Below are 20,935 nucleotides of genomic sequence, written 5' to 3'. Positions count from 1 at the left end.
CATGTCAAACTGCATATCTTGTAACATATTGCATACACAAAGGTGAAGTATTTTCCACTGAAATATTCATTTAAGATGGTTCTTCTCTCCAATATTATTAAATGAAAGTTATTGTGGATCTTGGAGGAGATGTTCTTCTTTCATGCTGTGCAACACCAAATTGTACTCTTCAAATTTGTTTATTTTTTATTTTTTTCCAAAGCTGAAAGATACAAATCCTTAACTTCTAAACATGTCTCCCATGTCCCTTGTTAAAGATTCTGGAAATGGGCAAAATTAAAACAATAGGGTATTCTCTTCCTTAAAGGAGAAGAATATTTACCTATATAATTTCGATTAAGATAAATGCAGACTAAAATTCACAAATAGCATTACAAAAGAAGAACATTTTCCCCCAATTCCGTCCTCGCAGATCTAATTTCTCAAACAAAGAATCCATGATCTGGTGCAAAAGCCATAGGCCAGCCAATAAAATGATTTTTGAATTTAGTTATTTGCACAGTAAATGTTTATTTCATTGTAAACACATTATACACAGTGTGTTAAAATCAAGTCAGAATTGTTTGTCGACCAAAAATTGAAGCAATAAACTTTAGTTTACTACTATTATTTGTTTTTTTTTCCCTAAAAATAATGTAGTAAACAATTTCCAAGTTTTCTAAAACAATTTGCCATGCCTCATCTCTGCGATTATTCCTGTTTTTTGTTTTTTTACTCGGTCCAACTGATTCTACACATCTTCAGTTATGTTGGGGCTTTGAGGCAGTCATGATAATATTATTAATGTTTTATCTGCTGCCTCCAGTCCAAGTAGATTTTGATTGTGTTTGTAATGTGTTTTAGATTATTGTACTGAAAGATAAATGTATCCAAATCCCTTAAAGTACACCAAGACAGACCAATGAACTTTACACACAACCTTTTTTTTTCCCTCTGACATAATGGCACCTTTATGAACCAAACAATTTTGAATTTGCACTTTCTTTAAAACTTCCTACCACATTCTACAGTCCCTTCTACCTGTTGACTTTCTGTAACAATATTTTTCTTAGCTGCAACACACCCTTCTTTACAATTCTGAGGAGCATGCTTTCGTGCCAGATGCTGAACAAGTACTTCATTGAAATTCCTTTCATCCATAATGAAGTGACCCTTAAATTTTGTTCATTAGAAGAAAAGATAGCTTTTTTGGTCTTCCACTGTGTTTTTGGTCTTTGGCCCACCAAGTTTCGTCAAATTTCTTTGACAGCTTGCGCCGACTTTGCATTTTTCAAAAATTTTATTTTATTTTTGTTTACTAATGTTATGTAATGTTTCTACAGGGAAAAAAACACTTGGACTTCAGGTAAACTAGCTTTAAAAATAATTTTCTTGGGTCATCTAAGACATTTACTCTGTCTGTAGAGCTTTGATTCTTCCAATCATTGTTTCAAACCTCTTCCAACCCCGTGAGATTTTAGAGGTTAAATCGCATTGTTAACCAATATGGTATGACTTGACATCAGTTAAACAAAATGTCTTGACTGCTTAGAGTGTCTTAATGAGACAATATGCATGAAACCTATCATACAAGTACTGCTCAAGCAAAACTTTTTTAGTCCTACAGTATGAAAAAGGCTGTTCTTAAAACACATTTTAAGATGTAAGAGGCAAGAAGCACATTTGAATTTTTAACACTAAGTCAATTATGAATGAAAGCCAGTTGAATTACAGTTAATATAACATTTTGACAGTAACACACATTCAATAAAAGTCAATGGGTGCTGCTGAGAAAATTTTGAATGAAACAGAAAAAAAATCATACTCTGTATTCATTTGTGAAACTACAGCAGTATATTTTATTGTACTTGCTTCTAAGTTTCTGCCAACTAAAGTTCTACACGGTTCTTGCTATGTAGACTTCATCCAATTTAAAAGAGAGTAATCCCGTAGTAATTAGTCTTTAAATAAAATCTTATTGTCCCCGACATATAATTTTTATAGTAAAATTGGATTTTTTTAAAATTTGAGAATAATTATTCATTAAAGGACAGGTTCACTCATGAGTACTCTTTTAATATTACTTCATTTTGTAGTATCTTTAAATATTTGTAGTTTGGGAATAAAACTGTAAAAAAAAAAAAAAAAAATACTTTATTAAATATACGTAATTATAAAATCTTTGGATGCCTTCTCTCATGCATTGGAGAGAGCCGTTTCTTACCATCTTCTCTACCAGTATGTGTCCATACTGCAGACTGAACACTCATACTCTATCTTGTACTGTGAAAATAATGACTTATTTTTCAAAGAATACATTTAATGAATTAATGAGCAGACACTATTTATAATGGCTGTTTTAGCCAAAAAGAATGTGTCAAGTTCATGAGGTATGCAAGTTAGGTGTTACTTTGAATGAGTTTCTTTGGTGAGTAGGGGAAAAATTAGTTGTATAACAAGTTATCTTTGTTTACTAAAGACATGTATAAAAATTATTTGGGACGTCAACATATATAAAAATGATCTGGGATGACAACACAGACCACATCTACAGTTTTAATGAGCAAATATGTCAAAATGTGTTCATGTGCCTTGTACTGTAATGGCAGTTAACTTATTTTACAAGTGTACACTGCATACCTTGTTTAATTGGACTGAATCTTTTCAAACTCCATACTGTTTATTAGAGAGGATGCATTTTTCAGAAGTTCACTTCTAATCTTTGCAATTTATATCAGAAAATTTTCTCTCACAATATTACTTTAATATAATTTGTTGTAATGAATATCTTAGGTCATAGCATGGCAGAAACTCTTACAGTAGCACTTCGTGTAGCAGAGGAAGCGGTTGAAGAAGCCATCTCTAAAGCGGAAGCCTATAGTGATAGTCTGGTAAGTAACTTACCTGTATTTTTACTATTACCAAAAGAAATTATAATTCCATCCTCCATTAATCCATTTCTGAAAATTGTTTGTATTGTATTGTATGGCTCTTCATTTAATGCAGTGTATTACCTTGCTACTCAAGCTTTAACTTACAAGTATATATTAACATGCTAGTGAGTGAAAAGATCGTATAATTCTCATTAACATAATTATTGCATATAAGAAATTTAATTTGCAAGATAATGCCAGAGTCTGCTTGACATGCATTAATTCCTCTAATCTCTGGCAAGTGACATCATACTGTTTACATTCAAGACGGAACAAATATGCAAAGAGAACTCCAGTACAGGTCACACATTTCTACACTTCATTACCCTAAACTGGAAAAGGCTGATTTGAAAAACTGGAGGATCAACAGATGAATGGACATACAATATTTTTACCAAGGAAGCCAGCAGTAGCAACTCCTCAGCCACATTGTTATATGATGTGTTAATCTCATACTGTAATGAAAGAACACACTTCATTCAAACTTCCCAGATTGTCTATACTGTTTTGGCACCATTAACTTGTTTTGCATTTTCAATAGATGTGCTGAAGAGAACAGGCTTCTTGAGCTTATGGCTTTAGAAGGAGCCATGTAGGGCCAGAGTGTTCACTCATTTGTCCCTTTTTCTCTTATTGAAAAATAATAGCATGCATGCCAAAATTTTTAGAAAGGTTTTCTTTTATTAGAGATTTTTTAAAAAGTCAACATTGGAGAGCATCCTTTTTTAAATTAAACTTATGTACGTTATTTTGTTATATATGAACAATAACCAATTTATAAACTACTCATGGATTAAAATCTTTTCCCACTTGCCATTATGCAAGTGTACAAGATACAAAATCTACCTGTTTCTGTAATTGAGCCTAGATGGAAGACTTTTTTTTTTTTTAAATCGGGGAAACCATGAATAAAAAAAAGTAATGAAGCAAATAATGGGTGTTATGCTTTAGTGAAACGACTAAAAATACTGCCTAAATGCCAACATGACCGGTTAAACACCACATTGGCACATAAGGAGACAGAAAACAAGGAAAGATCATCATTTTATGATGCAGGGAGGAGAACACAATCAAGAATGGCTGGCAATCCAAATACATTTCTATAAATTTATGTGATCATTTAGTATGTTTGACAGAAAAAAACAGCCACATATAGTACAAGGAACTATGTGTGTAACCAGTGTGCTGTAGTGAATGATTCACAATGCAAAAAGTAACCCTATTAACATTGCAAGGTACTTGGATGTCTGTGTATTCATAAGTTTATTGCTAGCAAACAAAACATTAATTTTCATTCCACTGATTATAATAACCAAAGTAAATGTGAAGAAACTCTGTTTTGACTTCTCAGTGCAATACAACAAAGTTTTGTCATGAAGGGTCTATCCTAAAAGGTGTTAAACTTTTATAAAACCACAAGCATCTGTTCAAACTTCTGAATACAATACATGATAAAAATTCAACTAAGTAATGTGCCAGTGCTTCTTATACTAGTCATGTTTAACATTACCTACTTATCGACAGGTGTCAAATTTTAAAAATTCTTTCCCATGAATCTAATTCTTTCAGTGTTTTTACCATAGATCAAACCTATTGCAATGCTAATATAACTTCTGGCCATAATTTGGATGGATGGATTTCTTTGGGGGAAAAATTTCAGCCATCATCTCCCCACATGTATGTATGTATGTATGTATGTATGTATGTATGCATGTATGTATGTTTATTTATTCTAGTTCCTAGAAGATACATTTCCTTTCTCTGCAAAAAAATATTTTGCACTGAAACTTACATTGCTGTCAGCCTACAAACATATGCACCTCGGATAAAACATTGGTCAACAGTAGGCTACCAGCAATTGGTTTATTTAAAAAAAAAAAAAAACAAAACGTAAAACATTTTTTGTTTCCACCCATTTTTAGAGTATTTCAATAAATTTAGGTTTTATTTTATATTCAGTGTTTATTTTGTTTTTGTGTAAATTGCTTTTTTGATGTTTGTTATTGTCTTCAGTTCCCTCCATGCCCCATAGCAGGCACTATCTCGATAACCACTGCAATCAAACATGTGGAGACAGGCAAATGCCAGTAGTGCACCAGTCATATATAAATAAATAGTAAAAGTAAATACAGAGTCTGGCTCATTCTTTTGTATTTTAAACATGACTGATTTCTCATTCATGTTATTTATATAGACATACACTGTGTGCACAATTATTAGACAAGTTATATTTTTGAGGATTCATTTTAATATGGAGCAAACACCATGCTATCAGTCAATTCAAAATGTTAACAAACCTGAATGTTTTACAAAGGAAATGTAAAGGAATTTCTCAGGGGAATACATATGTGTTCACAATTAGGCAACTATTAGTGTGCAGAAGTATTAGGAACTAACGGAAAAATGAAAAATTTCCCATCTTACTTGTTTTTCATCTGTTAAAGTGAAAATAATAAACAAACAACCCAAAATTTACAAATAAATATTTCTGACATTTAAAAAAAAAATCATTGACCATTATAGCCACCCTTCTTTTCAATAACAGTCATAAGCCTTCCATTCATGGAGTCTGTTAGTTTCTTGATCTGTTGACGATCAACTTTTTGTGCAGCAGCAACCACAGCCCCCCAGACACTGTTCACAGAGGTGTACTGTTTTCCTTCCTGTAAATCTCTCTTTTAAGAAGGGCCCACAAGTTCTCAATGGGGTTTAGGTGAGGTGAGGAAGGGGACCATGTCATTATTCTTTCATCTTTAAGGCCTTTACTGGTTAGCCTCTCAGTGGAGTACTTCGATGTATGCAATGGAGCATTGTCCTGCATAAAAATCATGTTCTTGAAAGATGCAGACTTTTTCCTGTACCACTGCTTGAAGACAGTGTCTTCTAAAATCTGGCAGTAGGTTTGGGAGTTGATTTTGAGTCAATCTTCAAACTGAAAAGATCCAGCTATCTCATCTTTAATAATACCAGTCCATACCAGTACCCTGTCTCCACCTTGCTGGGGTCTGATTGAAGTGGAGCTCTGTGCCCGTGACTGATCCAGTCATGGGTCCCCTCCATCTGGTCCATCAAGAGTCACTCTCATCTTATCAGTCCATAAAATCTTTGGAAAAATCTGTCTCCAGATATTTCTTGGTGCAGTCTTGACATTTCAACTTATGTGTCTTGTTCAGTGGTGGTCGGGTTTCAGCCTTCCTTACTTTGGCCATGTCACTGTGCGATGAACACTTTGTACTTCTGGGCACTCCAGGTAGTTTGCAGTTCTGTAATATGACAGCACTGTAGGATAATGGGTTCTTGGTAGCTTCACGTTCCATTCTTCTCAAATCTTCTTCTCAAAAGTTAATTTGTCTTTTTTTCTCAATGCGTTTCCTGTGACCCTGTTGACTATTTGCAACAAAATGTTTGATGGTTCTGTGATCACGCCCCAAGATCTTAGCAAGTTCCTGCATTCCTCTGGAAGATGTTTTTACAATTTTTGACTTTTCAGAGTCAGTTAAATCTTTTTTAACCCTTTTTTTCCCTGAGGAAAACAAACTGCCTAATAATTATGTACACCTTGATGTGGCGGCATTGATCTCCTTAGGCCCACTCTCCCTCATTACACAAATACATATCACCTGATATGCTTATATCCAATAAGCATTCAAGTTCATACAGCTTGGCATCATAATATATGCATAATAATTATGATATTGTCAAAATACTCACTTGCCTAAATATTGGGTACACAGTGTATTGTCTGAATTGCTGCACATAGATCCTTGCACAGTAATTATTAATCAGTCACATCAATCTATTCAAAACAGTTGCAGGATCGAGGGAATCCAATGTCCTGTTATGGTGAGCCTAACGGCTATGTCAACACTCACTGACAAAATAGCAGTCAGTACAACCCTACCTATAAAAAGAAGCAAGACACTTTTATGGAGCACATTTATCTAATTTAAAATTGTCCAAAATGTATCCAGGGCAAGATTCAACCTGTCAATGTTGCAATGTAGCTCCAGTCTCCCTGGGCCACATGTTTTTTGGCATGCACCAAATTAACATTATTTTGGACAGAAATCTTTGAATATCAGACAGCCTTGGTGTCACAATCACTCCTAACCCATTAACAGCTGTGTTTTATTGTACTCCAAGATGGGCTTACGGTGGAGAAGGACAAATTGATTGTAATTGCCTTTGCGTCACTACTAGCACATAGATTTATCTTGCTCAACTGAAATTATCCCACTCCATCACCTTTAAGTCAGAGGGAAACTGATGTTCTATACTATTTGAAACTGGAAAAAATCTAATTCTTACTCAGAGAATCTGTTCAAATTTTTTTTAAAATATGGCAGGATCTAATCAATAACATTTTAGAGTAAGCTTCTACATCGGGGGAAAGGATACTCTTCCTCCCTTGATACTTTTAAAGATTTGCTCTGGTTGTTGGCTTTCCTCTCTTTCACTTGGCTGGGGTTTGAATTTTGGTTTGTTAAGTTTGACTTATGATTATATGGAAATGTATTTGCTTCTAATTAAAGTCAATACAAAAAAGAAGCAACGTATGCAAAAAATTTGAAGTGGCTTATCTCACATTGAACTTCTTGAATTTTTTTTTAACTTTATTTATATTCATATTTTAAGTGTTTATTTTTACAAGTATACTGTATCAGTAGTTTAAGCTGAAATAATTATATTATGCCAACATTACCAAGTAAAGTATCTGGGACACAAATGTGGCAAATTTAGTTTAGGGGAGAACGACTGTCTTGAAAGATAGGATAGGGAAACCCAAACATAGTAATTTAATTGTCTCTCAGAGGATATTTTAAGTGAATGGATGCAGTAAAAGTCATTTTACATAAAAAGCTAAAACTTGCTTCAGGCATTATGGCCTACTTACTAAGGAATTACACTTTAAAACGCAAGGCTGCCAGTTCAGTTTCTGCCACCCACACACTGTATGTCTTATTCTTGCAAGTTCCCTTAAGTTAAAAACTAAAAAAATACACAATAATATACAATATTATTAATACCATAAACTAAATACAGTCCTATTATAATGAGTGATGAATGCAATGGATGAATGGAAGCTCCGTTTTCCTGTAGAATACTATATATTCTGTTAAAGCAGGACATCTTTAATTATTTAATAGTCATAATTTAAGTATACTGACAAATTAAGAAAAAAATATGATAATAGGCAATACTGAAAATAAATTAATCAAAAAATAACTTTGTCTTAAACCCTTTCTACTAAGAAATTAAAACAAACAAATATAATTCAAACAACTCAAGTTAAAATTCACTCATTTTTTATCTCATCTTATCAAAACATCCAAAAGAAAAATACATTGTCTTAATCATTGCACTATAAAGACTAATTCTGATAATTTCACGCACTTCATCAGCCTAAATTTGTTCCCAAGTACAGCAAAGAAAGAAACAAAATATCAAGCTAATCCTGAGAAAATGGCCATGTAGTGCGTACATTCTGTACTCTTCTCAGATAGTCAACTGGTGGATCTTAATGCTCACAGAAGTCAGTTCCTTAAATCCACAGGTTAATTAGAATAAACTACTGGGTCCTAATTTCCACTGGCTTTATTGCAATAAATAAAATTATTCAATGGAAGCAATTTATTTTGTTTTTGCCTTTCTAGTTCCTTAAGTACAATATAATTTGGTTCATTTTTTAAATAAGTTAAATTCCAGAGTATATTTTGCACAATCTCTCTATATGTGTATATATATGTATATATATGTATATATGTATGTATATATATATGTATATATATGTATATATGTATATATATGTATATATGTATATATATGTATATATGTATATATATGTATATATATGTATATATAGATGTATATATGTATATATATATATGTATATATATATATATATATATATATATATATATATGTGTGTATATACATTCCACCCCCAACCAATCCTCAACATCATATGAACGATATTTAAAGGGCAGTTAAATTGATTCCAGTCAATAATGAATAATAATAGTTAAGACAGAAACCGGAATTGCCGGAACTTGAACTTGACCAACGATGTATACAATACAACAGTGTAATCCAGAGTCAGTGGAGATATCTTCATGGTGTGAAAGTGCCAGTTGAAATGAAGTTGTCAATCACTGCAAGTGCTTCAGAGGGCGAGTTGAACAGGTGATGCACTGAACTGAGACTTATTTTCAACTTCGCAGGATAGAGCAAATATGGTTGAAAACCAGCGGACCAAGCTTTCTGGGCAACTGGGGTCCATGGCTTTCCTTCATTATGCAGTGACTGAACTGAAATCTACAAAGAAATGGATCCATGAGCCATTTGAAATAAATGTTTTGAACATGACAGAATTTGTTGGATGTTCAAAAACCTTTCAAAATTTATTAAAAGAGGTCATGGGTTGGCTGCATCAGCACGGCCAGTGTACACACATTAAGCCTGCATGATCTCCAGAGCAAAGTTTGAGAGGTTTGGGAAACACTTTTGCCACATCAAGGAGATGCAGTAAATCAGATTGTCTGTCTTAGCACCTTCTTTAAGACTGATGATTCTTAAATTGTCTCTTCAAGTCCTGTCATCTTGATCAGTTTCTTTTTAATATCTTTCAGGTGTCCCCATATTTCAATTAAGTTGGTCTGCATTGTAGTATTCAGTGTGGTGGTGTGTTCGAGAAGGAGGATTTTTTTCATTGAATCCCATTAGGTGTCCATTGGATTCCATTGCAGGATGTTTCAGCATCTTTGGCAAGTTAGTAGGAGAGGAATGGGGTCTTGGGCCTGAAGAAGACATCTGTTCTCGGTGTCAGTGAGAAATATGGTACAGTCTGTAAAATAGTAAAGAGAGGCTGGGAGAAAAAGTAGAAAAGTGGGTTTTGTTGGCATGAGGAGTCAGAGATCAAGCCCTAGGCAGCCATCATGGTGTAGTGTCACATGACCCTCTAAAGAGTCTTGTTTCATTAACCCTGCTCTGAATTGCACTTTGAGTTGCAGTCACTGCTTTTCCTGTGTTCACAATTGGGTATGACCATGTGTTTAGTACATCATTTGTTGTAGGTGATAAGTTTCCAAGGAACAGGTCAATTTTTTTATTTCAAAGACAATCTGGAGAACTTGGATGCACTACTATTTATGATGATGGATGACTTTAATCTGCTCTGGCTTGCTTCTGTTTCTTCTTATTTTTATCTTCTACAGGTATAGTGTCTTTCTATTTCTATTTAAAATTTGGAAGGTAACATGCTGCAGGTGCCAGTGCTAGCCACCTCTGCTCTTGTGAGGGCACATGTGCTTGTGGTAAGGTGTGCCATGGGTTTATTGACAGAATTGTTTTTGTAGCTTGTCTGTAATTTTATAAAGAGGTACACATAGCACTTGGAACTCAGTGTCCCTGCTGGTCTCATTTTAATTAAATAATCGGTAGTGGTCAGGCAAAGACTGCCATTTATTAGGTTGCAAGTGGCACCAGTAGGGGTAATGAGGTAGAAATGCTGTTAAGGTCAGATGTTTGGATCGGATTGATGGTGTAGAAAGTGATACAAGATGAAAAGGAGTGAGATGGGTGTGGTCATAGTAATGAAGAACCATGATTCAAGAGCAAGTGGGTGATGAAGCAGTGAGTACCTGCTAGGAATAAGCCTAGGAGATCATGAGGTGGATGTGCAGAGTCCACCTGGAATATAATGCGTAACACCTGTGTTGGGGCTGGCTTTTGAGAGTTGGTGACAGTGGCAGACAGCTGCTAGCAATACCTCTTGGTGGTAGACGGGAGTGAGGTGAAGCAGCGAGGAAATCTACTGCCACAGAGCAGAGGTGACTGATGCCACTGGGAATACCTTATGGTACACATGTGCTAGAGTGGAAGTAACGGTGCCAACTAGCATAGTGAAGGGCACTTACCTTTGACAATGATTGTTACACTGGGCCAAAGTGATAACTTCAAGTTGCCTTTTGCAGTGTCAGCATGATCTGCAGTGAAGATGGTTTTACTCTACTGGGATTATTTTGGTTTATTTGAAAGAAACAAATCTGAGTTTTTATTGATTTCCTAGATTTTACCCATTTCATACCTTTAACTGTTTGGAACATTTTAGATTTTTCATTGACCTGCAAAATTTGCAGAATAAATTTTGTAACCTTTTTTTGCACATTTTAAAAAGACCTATTATGTCTCTCACTCACTTCTCTGTCCTTCTTGGTTTATGAACTAATAGGGGTTCAGCCTAACATCATAGTGTTGAGTACACCCTAGCATGGTGACTTCTGACAATGCCTCAGCACAAACACTTTACAGAGTTATCTTATGGCCACAATTTGCACATTTTGGGTTGATTTAGTCACCTTTTCTTTTATTACATCCGTGGTGCATCTCTGACTGCCATCAGCATTTACCAGTGTGTACTGGCATCACCAACATGGGCACCAAGTGTCTTCCTGTTAAATGAGAGACTTTTCTGTGCAACCTTTCATATGCATAGTCTTTGTTCTAAACACCGCAGTTCAGAATTGGTCCACTGGTACTGTACCACAGCAGAGCTTCAGTGTTTTTCCTAATTAGACTATACCTAACCACCGGAGCCCACATGGCTTGCCACTGTACCAATTGCCACTGCTTATTTAAAAAATCGTGTTTTCCTCTTATTTATATTATTTATATGGTGGGTAGACAACACCCAGAATATACATTTTATGAGCTGAAAACTGTTGTCCTTACTTATATTCCTACATATTTTGTACAGTTTCCACTTTCTGGAATGTTGTTTTGTTGATATTTTCCTGTGATGGAAATGCATTTTCTAAATATGTAACTATTTGACTAGTGCTGTTAGTGTCTTTCTTGTGGACTCGTTACTTACTTTTAACTCCAAAAGTGTCTTTTATTTATTTATTTTTGTCTTTCCAAATTTTTGTTCCTTCTATTTAGTCTTTGTTTCTTTGTCTTTTTTCCATTTTGTGGGCAGGTCTGCAACATGGAAGGTGACAAAGAAGTTTCTGTCTATTTCATCTTTTTGCTTAATAGCCTGGTACCAACATTCAAACTTTGCTTCTCGGCACTCATTGGTTTAGCCTGGCCACTAGTGCCACTCCGCCCTGATGTTATAGTTGTAACCCTGTCTCCTGCATGTTGCTCCACCCTGTCACCCTCACTATTGATTATCTGCACCAGCCCAAAGTACACAAAAGATCCAGAAAAAAGAAAAATAGTTATATAACTTTGTTCCCTTTCTAGACTTCCTGCACAATCTTTCCTTTATTTTTTCTTCTGCTGCATATATGTGTTTTTTGTTATGTTATGCCTGAACATGTGGGCTAAATCTCTCCAAACTCCAAATGCCAAATCCAGTATCTTTACTAGAACTGATTCCTGTTCTTTGTTTATAATCGTGTCTGCCCCTTTTAACTACAGTAAATTTTACAGACTATTTTATCTCTGACAAAAGAGATCTATTTCAGTTCTTTCAACTCCAAAATCAATTTAACTTCTTTACAAAGGTATTACACTTTTCTGCCCTAGGAGCCACCCTCAAGCCATTCTTGCATTCCTGACTCCTTCACTGTGCTCAAATGGTGAAGATAAAAACTTTACAAATACCCATATTCTTATGCATAAAATTACTGGTAAATATTACAAATTTACCATATACTGTGCAAATTTAGAACATGATTTATTTGATAAATGCACCTCACATATGTATTACGCAGTGAAGGGGAACATCTTTTTAAATATTTCTGTCTTTTGTCATACCTTGTAATTTTGGACAACTGTGTACTGTTTCAGTTACAGCAATAGTAATAATAATAATACATTTTATTTATGCAAGGCGCCTTTCTAAGAATTCAATTTGCATTTTAAAATACTTTATATAGGAAACTTTACCTTTTATTCTACTCAAGTAAAGCAATAACAATAAATGTATTTTTTTTTACTTTCCACCACTGTGTAAAATAGATAGTCCATTCTTTTAACTTTTGCATGAAGAAATACTTGAATATATGGTAATTTAACATTTAATCTTGTTATTTAAAGAAAACAAATTATCGTTTCAGTTAGGCCTCATTTTGTGAGTAATTTTTCCAGCCCCACTTGGACCCACCTGGGTTTTTTTTCAACCACTCTACTTCTGCATTTCAAAGCCATGGATGTCAGTGTAAATTGCAGTTCCTAGCTCATAAGAGTGACTTTGAATTCCTAGCTTTATATGTGCAGTGTCATGTGATGGACTGGCACCTTGTCCATGTCTGTAATCTAACTTGCAGTATTTCAAGGATACATTGTTGTTGTCTCTGACAGTGTAATATGAAAAAACAGGTTAGTGAAACTAATTAATGGATTGGTTTTTTACAAGGAACAGCATCACAAAGAAGCTCAGAAAAAGCAATACTTAAACACAAATCATCACAAGATGAAAAGTTTGATCAAAATGGAAGATAATTTAAACTAAAATGAATCATGCAGTTAAAACTCTGGTCACAGCATCTACTTTGGCGGGGGTGCAGTGTTTAATGCACAGAAGAGTCAATTATAGTGGATCAAGCCTTCATATATCAATAACTGTAACAATAATAGCGCAAATATCAACAAACTGCAGGAGCCTGCTTTAAATGAATAAAAATATGAATAGAAGATCAAATCATTTTTGAATGGCACCAAAGTTGGCAGAGTCTTGGGGTCTTTAACTTCCTACCCCACTCCCGTTTTTTGTATCAAAAGTGAAAGTGTGCCTTGTGGTGTAATGTATAAGACTAGTTTCCTTGAAGGACTTCCACTGTTGGTACCGATAGCTCTCAGCAATAGTGTAATAACAAAAGTAGATACTAGAAATAAGAGATGGATATATATTTTACTGTTTTTCCTCCATATGTACAACATATTTACAAATTTGATGTTGAACCCTACTCCTTCTATACAGCTTTAAACCGACTCTTGACAGCAATCCTGCAATGCAGTAATCAACACAGTGGTTTGGGTCACATCCCAGATATTATAAGAGAAGGAGAGTGCTTTGTATCCTTTAATAAGTTTAAGTTTCAAGATCAGGTGTTTTTTAGGATGTTCCTTTGTTTAATTTTGAAAGAGCTGAAAACATTTTCTACTGGTCTTGTTAATTGTTTATGGAGATTTGAATTATGAGGAAATCATTTTTACTTTTATTTGGCAACACCGTGTATCAGTGCATGCTCCCAACCTGCTGCAAAACTGATTTCTGATTTCACTCCCAAAATAATCAGGGCACACAATGCCCTGCCAAAATCACTCACTTGAGCCCTGTCCTGCCATTATTAGCATATGTTCTTTAACTTCAACATCTCATCCTGAAAGAAACTTACGGTGAGATGCCCAGTAAAATTTGGCACCTTTGTCCCCAGAGTATGACCTTTTAACAGCATAGTGTAAAATTCGATGGGTCCTGCAATCAGTAACATGAAAGATATAGATACTGTATTTAGTTATTCTTTCTGTAGCCGGCAAAGTTTGAAATTAAGTCATGATTCAGTGCATTTCACGTATGACCCTCCAGATGAGACTGTACATGTTTTGGGATCAAAATTGCCAGGATGAGTTGATGATTAGGCTGCTGATTCTTTTGTTCTTTATTACTTCTATAATGTTTATGTAGTTCATATGAATGCCAGGGGACCCATAGCAGTTTTTGAGGTGTGAGTGATTTTATGAGTAGTAATATTGGTATACTGAAGGATCAATGGGTGGGATGCCGAGCCAGGTAAACCTTCATCTAAGTAAGCTCATATTGGGTTTGCTGAGCACAGTTTTTCCTGTATGTTTACTTGTACACTTGTGTTATTTACTTATATTTATTATGGTTAATCCTAGCATTATGTTTTGGAACATTAAGTCTCTGAATTTTGGAATGCATTTCATGATTGTTTCTTCATAGACATTGTATACATATAGTCCGAATTTAAGAATCACATTCACTGACTGCTGATGTTCATCATAGTTAAAACACATGCTGTTGAGTTTCAACAACATATTATAAGTGTTTCATGAAATGTAACCCTAATTTTCAGGAAAGCTTGAAGGTCAGTAATCATCACAGTGGTTAGTAACTGGCCACTTTTAATACTTGTTAGTTAAGAGGGGGAGAACTCAGACTGGGGGTCACATATGCATGTTTACTCATGCATTATACTTTCCTGATCTTGCCAGTATCCGATTTAAGTTCCATTGCTAATGCTTGTTAGTACTAATATAGTAGTAAATCTGTTATGAGATGTACAGCACCATTTGCTGGTTCAATGTATATGTATTCCATTTTACAGCTTTTTTTCTGTAAACCGTACTCCATCATTAATCAAATTCTATTGCATGTCGGCAACAAAAAACATAATCCTGCATTGGTTATATTTTTGTTTCTCTGGCCCTGTTGGGTTTAAATTCATCTATCAACTCATCACATCTCCTTAGGTTATCAGGTTTCAATTGCTCTAATCCGTCTCTCTTTCTATAAAACAATTCTTAATGAGCAGCTTAAGAATGAATGAATGATCCTTTATTGTCATTGTCACAAGTACAACGAAATTAAAAAGATGTCTCCGGTCAGTGCCTTATCACATATATAACAATAAAAGCAAACAGGTAGAACTAAAAAAACAATATAAACAACATACAGTAGTGCGATTTACATAAATTAGTGCATACATAAGTACGTAACTCATATAGCTATTTGTGACCATTTCTACTTTTAGTGGCATTAAGACGTACTATTGCTGTTGGGTAAAAGCTATGTTTGAGTCTGTTTGTCCTTGCGTGTATTGCTCTGTACCGTTTTCCTGACGGCAGAAGTTCAAAAAGGGAGTGACCAGGGTGTGAGATGTCCTTTATGATGTCATTGGCTTTCTTGAGGCAGCGGGAGCCGTGTAGATCTTCTAGTGTAAGGAGAGGGCAGCCGATAATCCTTTGGGCAACGTTGATGACTCCCTGAAGTGCTCTCCTCTGAGCCACTGTGCAGCTAGCATACCATATGCATATGCAGTATGTTAGGATGCTTTCTATGGAAGCTCTATAAAAGCACACCAGCAGTCTCTGTGTGATGTTATTCCTCCTGAGTACCCTCGGGAAGAACAGTCTCTGTTGGGTCGTTTTCAACAACTCGGAGGTGTTCACGCTCCAGGATAGGCTTTCCTCTGTGTTGACTCCCAAGAACCGAAAGTCTGCCACCCTCTCCACACAGTCACCGCTGATACTTAGTGGTTGAACTTCTGTCTTGTTTCTTCTATAGTCTATTATGAGTTCTTTTGTCTTTTTAGTATTTAAGAGGAGGTTGTTATCCTTGCACCAAGAAGACAGCTGCTCCACCTCATCTCTGTAGGCAGACTCATCTCCCCCAGATATGAGCCCCACTACGGTAGTGTCATCTGCAAATTTCACAACAATGTTGCTCTGGTGGGCGGGGGGTGCAATCATATGTGTAGAGAGAGTAGAGCAGTGGACTAAGCACACAGCCCTGAGGTGACCAGTGCTGAGACTTAGAGTTGGTGATGTGTGACGGCCCACTCTCACTTTCTGTCTGCGGCCAGTGAGGAAGCTGTTGATCCATCTGCAGGTGCTGTGAGGAAGCCCCAGGTCTTTTAGTTTGACATCCAGTTTGCTGGGATGAATAGTATTGAATGCAGAGCTGTAATCTACAAACAGCATGCGTACATAGGTTCCTTGCTTCTCCAGATGTGTTGTAGCAGCATGGAGTGCTATGGCGTCCTCAGTAGATCGATTTGCTCTCTAAGCAAACTGATACGAGTCAAGGCCACGGGGTAGGGCTGCTGTAATGTGATGACGAACCAACTTCTCAAAACATTTCATTGCCACTGGGGTGAGTGCCACTGGTCGATATTCATTAAGGCTGGAGATATGAGGTTTCTTGGGCAAGGGTATTATAGTGGAGGTCTTGAGGCAGGGTGGAACCGTCGTCTGTGCGAGGGATTGGTTGAAGATCCTGGTGAAGATCTCGGCCAGCTGGTCTGCGCAATCCCTCAGTACATATCCTGGTATGCCATCAGGGCCAGCCACCTTCCTCGGGTTTACGTCCCACAGCATACACCTCACTCCTCCAAGGTGATGATGATACCATCATGGGTTGTGTGGTATTGCCTTGCCTCTAAAGCATCCGGTGTAGTGTCCTCAAAACGAGTGAAGAAGATGTTTAGCTCCTCCGCCAATGCTAGGTCACCTTCAGCAGCGCCTAGGTTGGTCGTGTAATTCGTCAGCTTCTGGATACCCTGCCACATCAGCCGGCTGTTCTTGCTTTCCAGGTGGCACTCGATTTTCCTCCTATAATCTGCCTTGGCCTCTCTGATGCCTCTTTTCAGGTTAACTCTTGACATACTATAGTGGTCACTGTTCCTGGACCTGAAGGCGTTATTCCTCTCCTTTAACAGCTGTCGAACTTCCCGGGACATCCAGGGCTTTTGGTTAGGGTAAACCCGGATGTATTTGCAGTATCTATGCAGTGTTTAATGTAGCAAAGGACACTGTCCGTGAATATTTCCAGGTCTTGATGTTTGAAGATGTTCCAGTTGGTTTTATCAAAACAATCCTGCAGCTGTTGAGAGGCACCCTCCGGCCATGAAGTAACAGTCTTTGTGCTGACTGACGCAGTTTTCCTGATGGTGGCATAAACAGATGGCATAAACACAAATGGTCAGACTGGCCCAGGTGGGGTAAAGGTCTGGCCCTGTAGCCCTTCTTGATGTTAGAATAAACTTTGTCCAGGGTATTACCGCCCCTAGTGGCACACTTTACATGCTGATGGAAATTAGGGATTACTATTTTTAAATCTACATGATTAAAATCCCCAGCTATAATGTGTACAGTGTCCGGGTATTTACTCAGTTTGTTACTAACAGTTGCATGCAGAAGCGCTAACGCCGCATTAGCATTTGCATCTGGTGGTATGTATACAGCTGTTATTATAATGACGGTAAATTCCCTTGGCAGGTAAATAGGCCTGCATTTAACAGTCAGATATTCTATGTCCGGTGAACAATGGCGGTTTGTAATCACAGTATTAGTACACCAACTGTTGTTTACATATAAGCAGATTTCCCCTCCTTTTCTCTTACCGGAGTCTTCTGTTCAATCTTGGCGCTGTGCGGTGTAGCCTGCTAATTCAATAGCCGAGTCCGGAATGGATTGATGCAGCCAGGTCTCGGTAATCAGAAGGATGCACGAGTCTTTAATGCGGTTATTCGCTGTTATTAGTAACCTTAGCTCGTCCATCTTGTTCGCCAGGGATCTGGCATTTGAAAGAAATAAACTGGGGAGCGGTGGTCTAAATGTCTGCCTCCTTAGCCTGGTTAATACACCCGCCCGGCAGCCTCGCTTCCTCCTTCTATCTCGACGCCGCCTTCCCGTTGGGATAGTAATCCATGAAGCGCCCGGTCTCCTTGCTAATTCCTCCGGTATTTTATGCAATAAATGTATAAGATGCTACATTTATTTTTTAACAAATTTATTTAATTTGTGGTCAGTGTCACATAGTACAGCCTTTATTCCTCAATGGCCACATCTCTTACAGCATCCACTATTTCATTTTGTGACCCCAGAACAGTGTTCTTCAGCACATAACTAGATCATCAGTCACCATTTTTTTAATGCAGAGGTGTGTGCATGAAGATTTGCTTGGCACAGCAGCACCATCATTGCATGGATTCATGACCTCTGCATGGGGCTCAGCTTTTATATTATTATCTGAAACACGAAGAGAATGTGAGCTGCAACTCTCTTTCACCTCAACTGCAATCTGACCACTTCTGAACTTGAATTGTCTAGTGTCTCCTCCATGCAGTTTTAATTCATTTTCCTTTTGTTGATTATACCACCCACTAACAAATACATTTTTTTTCTTGCCTCCACTTCACAATCACTAAAATTCTTCTTTTTTTCCCCCACATGCTTTTGCCTTTGTCTTTTATCAAAACACTAAACCGAAGGAGCTATTTATATTGATTTGCATATTTAAATATGTGAAATTCTGGGAGGAGTCGAGTGGTAGGCACATGAATTAAATTTCATGTTCATTGGAATTTATAACGGGGAAGTGCATGAAACCTAGCATACGCAGCTTTTTATGCATCTGAATTTTTTGTGCACACTCATTTACAGTTTTGTCCATACGCCATTTTTAGTGTGAATTCTACGCATGGCATTATACATGAGTGGAGTTCACCAGCCCTATCCACCTAATTCCCCAAAATAATTTTGTCTAGTTTTGAAGGTCCCTAAAGTTCTAAAGTATACCACACTATTTGGTCACCTATTCCATGTTTCTATTGTTCCCTGTCTAATGAAAAATGTCATAATGTGCAAAATGTATCCTCAAGTTTCCAACTCTGTCCTTGTGTTCTTATTGAACAAATTTCAAAGTAACAATCTTGATGTAGGAGGTGACATGATTGAAGTCTTTAAAATGAAAGAAATTAGTACAGTGGATCTTTTGTGAAAGGTAAGGAAAGTAAAATGTGAGCCTTATTGAAATGTTTAACTATTGTAATTTACAAAAGCAAAGCTTATAATTATTGACACAAATCAATCCATTCACTTTCCCCACAATTGCATACCCTACTTCTACAGTTCCCATAGCAGACCAAGGAAAGTTAGATTAGACATTATCCAAAATAGTTCAAATTATTTGTTTCTATTACCTGCAATTTTATGTACTAAGCTTTCAGCTTACATTCCAAATTAAAGAGTTTAAGTGGCGAAATGAACCCTTTTGTCCAAAAATAATGTTGCGTGTGTAATACACAAGAAGATATCTCCACTGACATCCATGATGTATTTATAATATAATAAGTGTTGAGGTAGGCTCTTTTATTCTGCTGTGGTTAGTTTTTCTCAACTTTGTGATTAGAGAAACAGTAGGCTCAGTACATGTCCTGTAAAGAACAAGAAATGAAAAGGAAAAAAAAAATAAGCAAGCTGGAAAAATAAAATGATAATGCCAGCTTTTTTGGTGTGTATCCAAAGGTTTACCCATTGTATACTCTATCAACAACATTCAAGGCAACGTTTTATGGGAATTAGCAAGTTTGTTTTTCTTAGATTCTGCCAATATTTAGTTAACGCATCGTGTAATTTAATTTCCCTTTGCATTTAGTCAAATAATTGTGATCTGTATAATATATTAGAGACTGGCCTGTCATTTTCTAAGTAACTGTAAGCCACAGAAGTTTATTTCCTTTAAAAATGAATGTAGGTTACTTTGTATGTTCCTTTTTTTCACTATGAAAATAATTACTCTAGAACTAGGTCAATTTACTTACATTATTAATGTGTAAGAGCATTAGGGAGCAAATGTCGTAATAGAAAAAATACATGTACATAGGCTCCAAATTTAAAACAAGAACAAGTATAATTATTTCAAGTAACATATAACAATGCATGGTGGTTTTGTGCTTTAGTTAAAAGTTATGTGTGTTAGTATTTTATAAAATTGTACAGCATTTAATATAAATTGTAAATTAAATAATAAGAGAACTTAATTATCTTAAAGCATCAATGGTAGTTAGAAGAACCTTAATTTACGCATGTTTATTTCAGTAGAAACACATCTGCAGAATTGAACATCTGTGTAGACAGCATTAAGTAATTTTCAGGAATACATTTCTTAATGTTAAACCAGATGCAATGACATGTTGCAATGGCTGTGGCAAATCAATTTCATATATGGTTACTATACACTGAAATGTATTTGTTGTTACTGCTAGTAAAGAAATATTGACACAAATCACCATGCAATGTAAAGGCAGTAACTGGTAGCAATAAATCTCAATAATATGCAACAATGTAATAAAATCTATTCCAAATAAATAGTCAGAGGTATAGTAGATATTGTAAAAAGGAACAGACTCGACACACGTAAAAAAGGTTTGGGTCAGCCACCCTTTTAATAATCCAGGCTGCAAAATGGTTTTTTGAAAGTAGCACAGAGCTGTCAACAATACTGAGTTCAAAACAGAACTGACAAGTGTTGGAAAAGATGGCAGCTT

At 36.1% G+C, this 20,935-nt stretch overlaps 1 protein-coding gene across 7 annotated transcripts in view; it reads left to right on the top strand.

The window, feature by feature from the left end:
• The window catches only part of LOC120529409 (myosin VIIA and Rab interacting protein), a 544,611-nt gene that overhangs the window by 313,238 nt on the left and 210,438 nt on the right, over nt 1-20,935 (top strand). For all 7 annotated transcript variants that reach the window (XM_039753183.1, XM_039753185.1, XM_039753187.1 and 4 more), the window contains one exon: nt 2,773-2,870. In XM_039753183.1, the coding sequence (XP_039609117.1) occupies nt 2,773-2,870 (98 nt within the window). The remainder of the gene's footprint in view (nt 1-2,772; nt 2,871-20,935) is intronic.

Source organism: Polypterus senegalus, chromosome 5 (genome assembly GCF_016835505.1).
Source record: "Polypterus senegalus isolate Bchr_013 chromosome 5, ASM1683550v1, whole genome shotgun sequence".
Classification (NCBI taxonomy): Eukaryota; Metazoa; Chordata; class Cladistia; order Polypteriformes; family Polypteridae; genus Polypterus; species Polypterus senegalus.
This window is presented reverse-complemented; position numbering and strand designations above follow the sequence as displayed.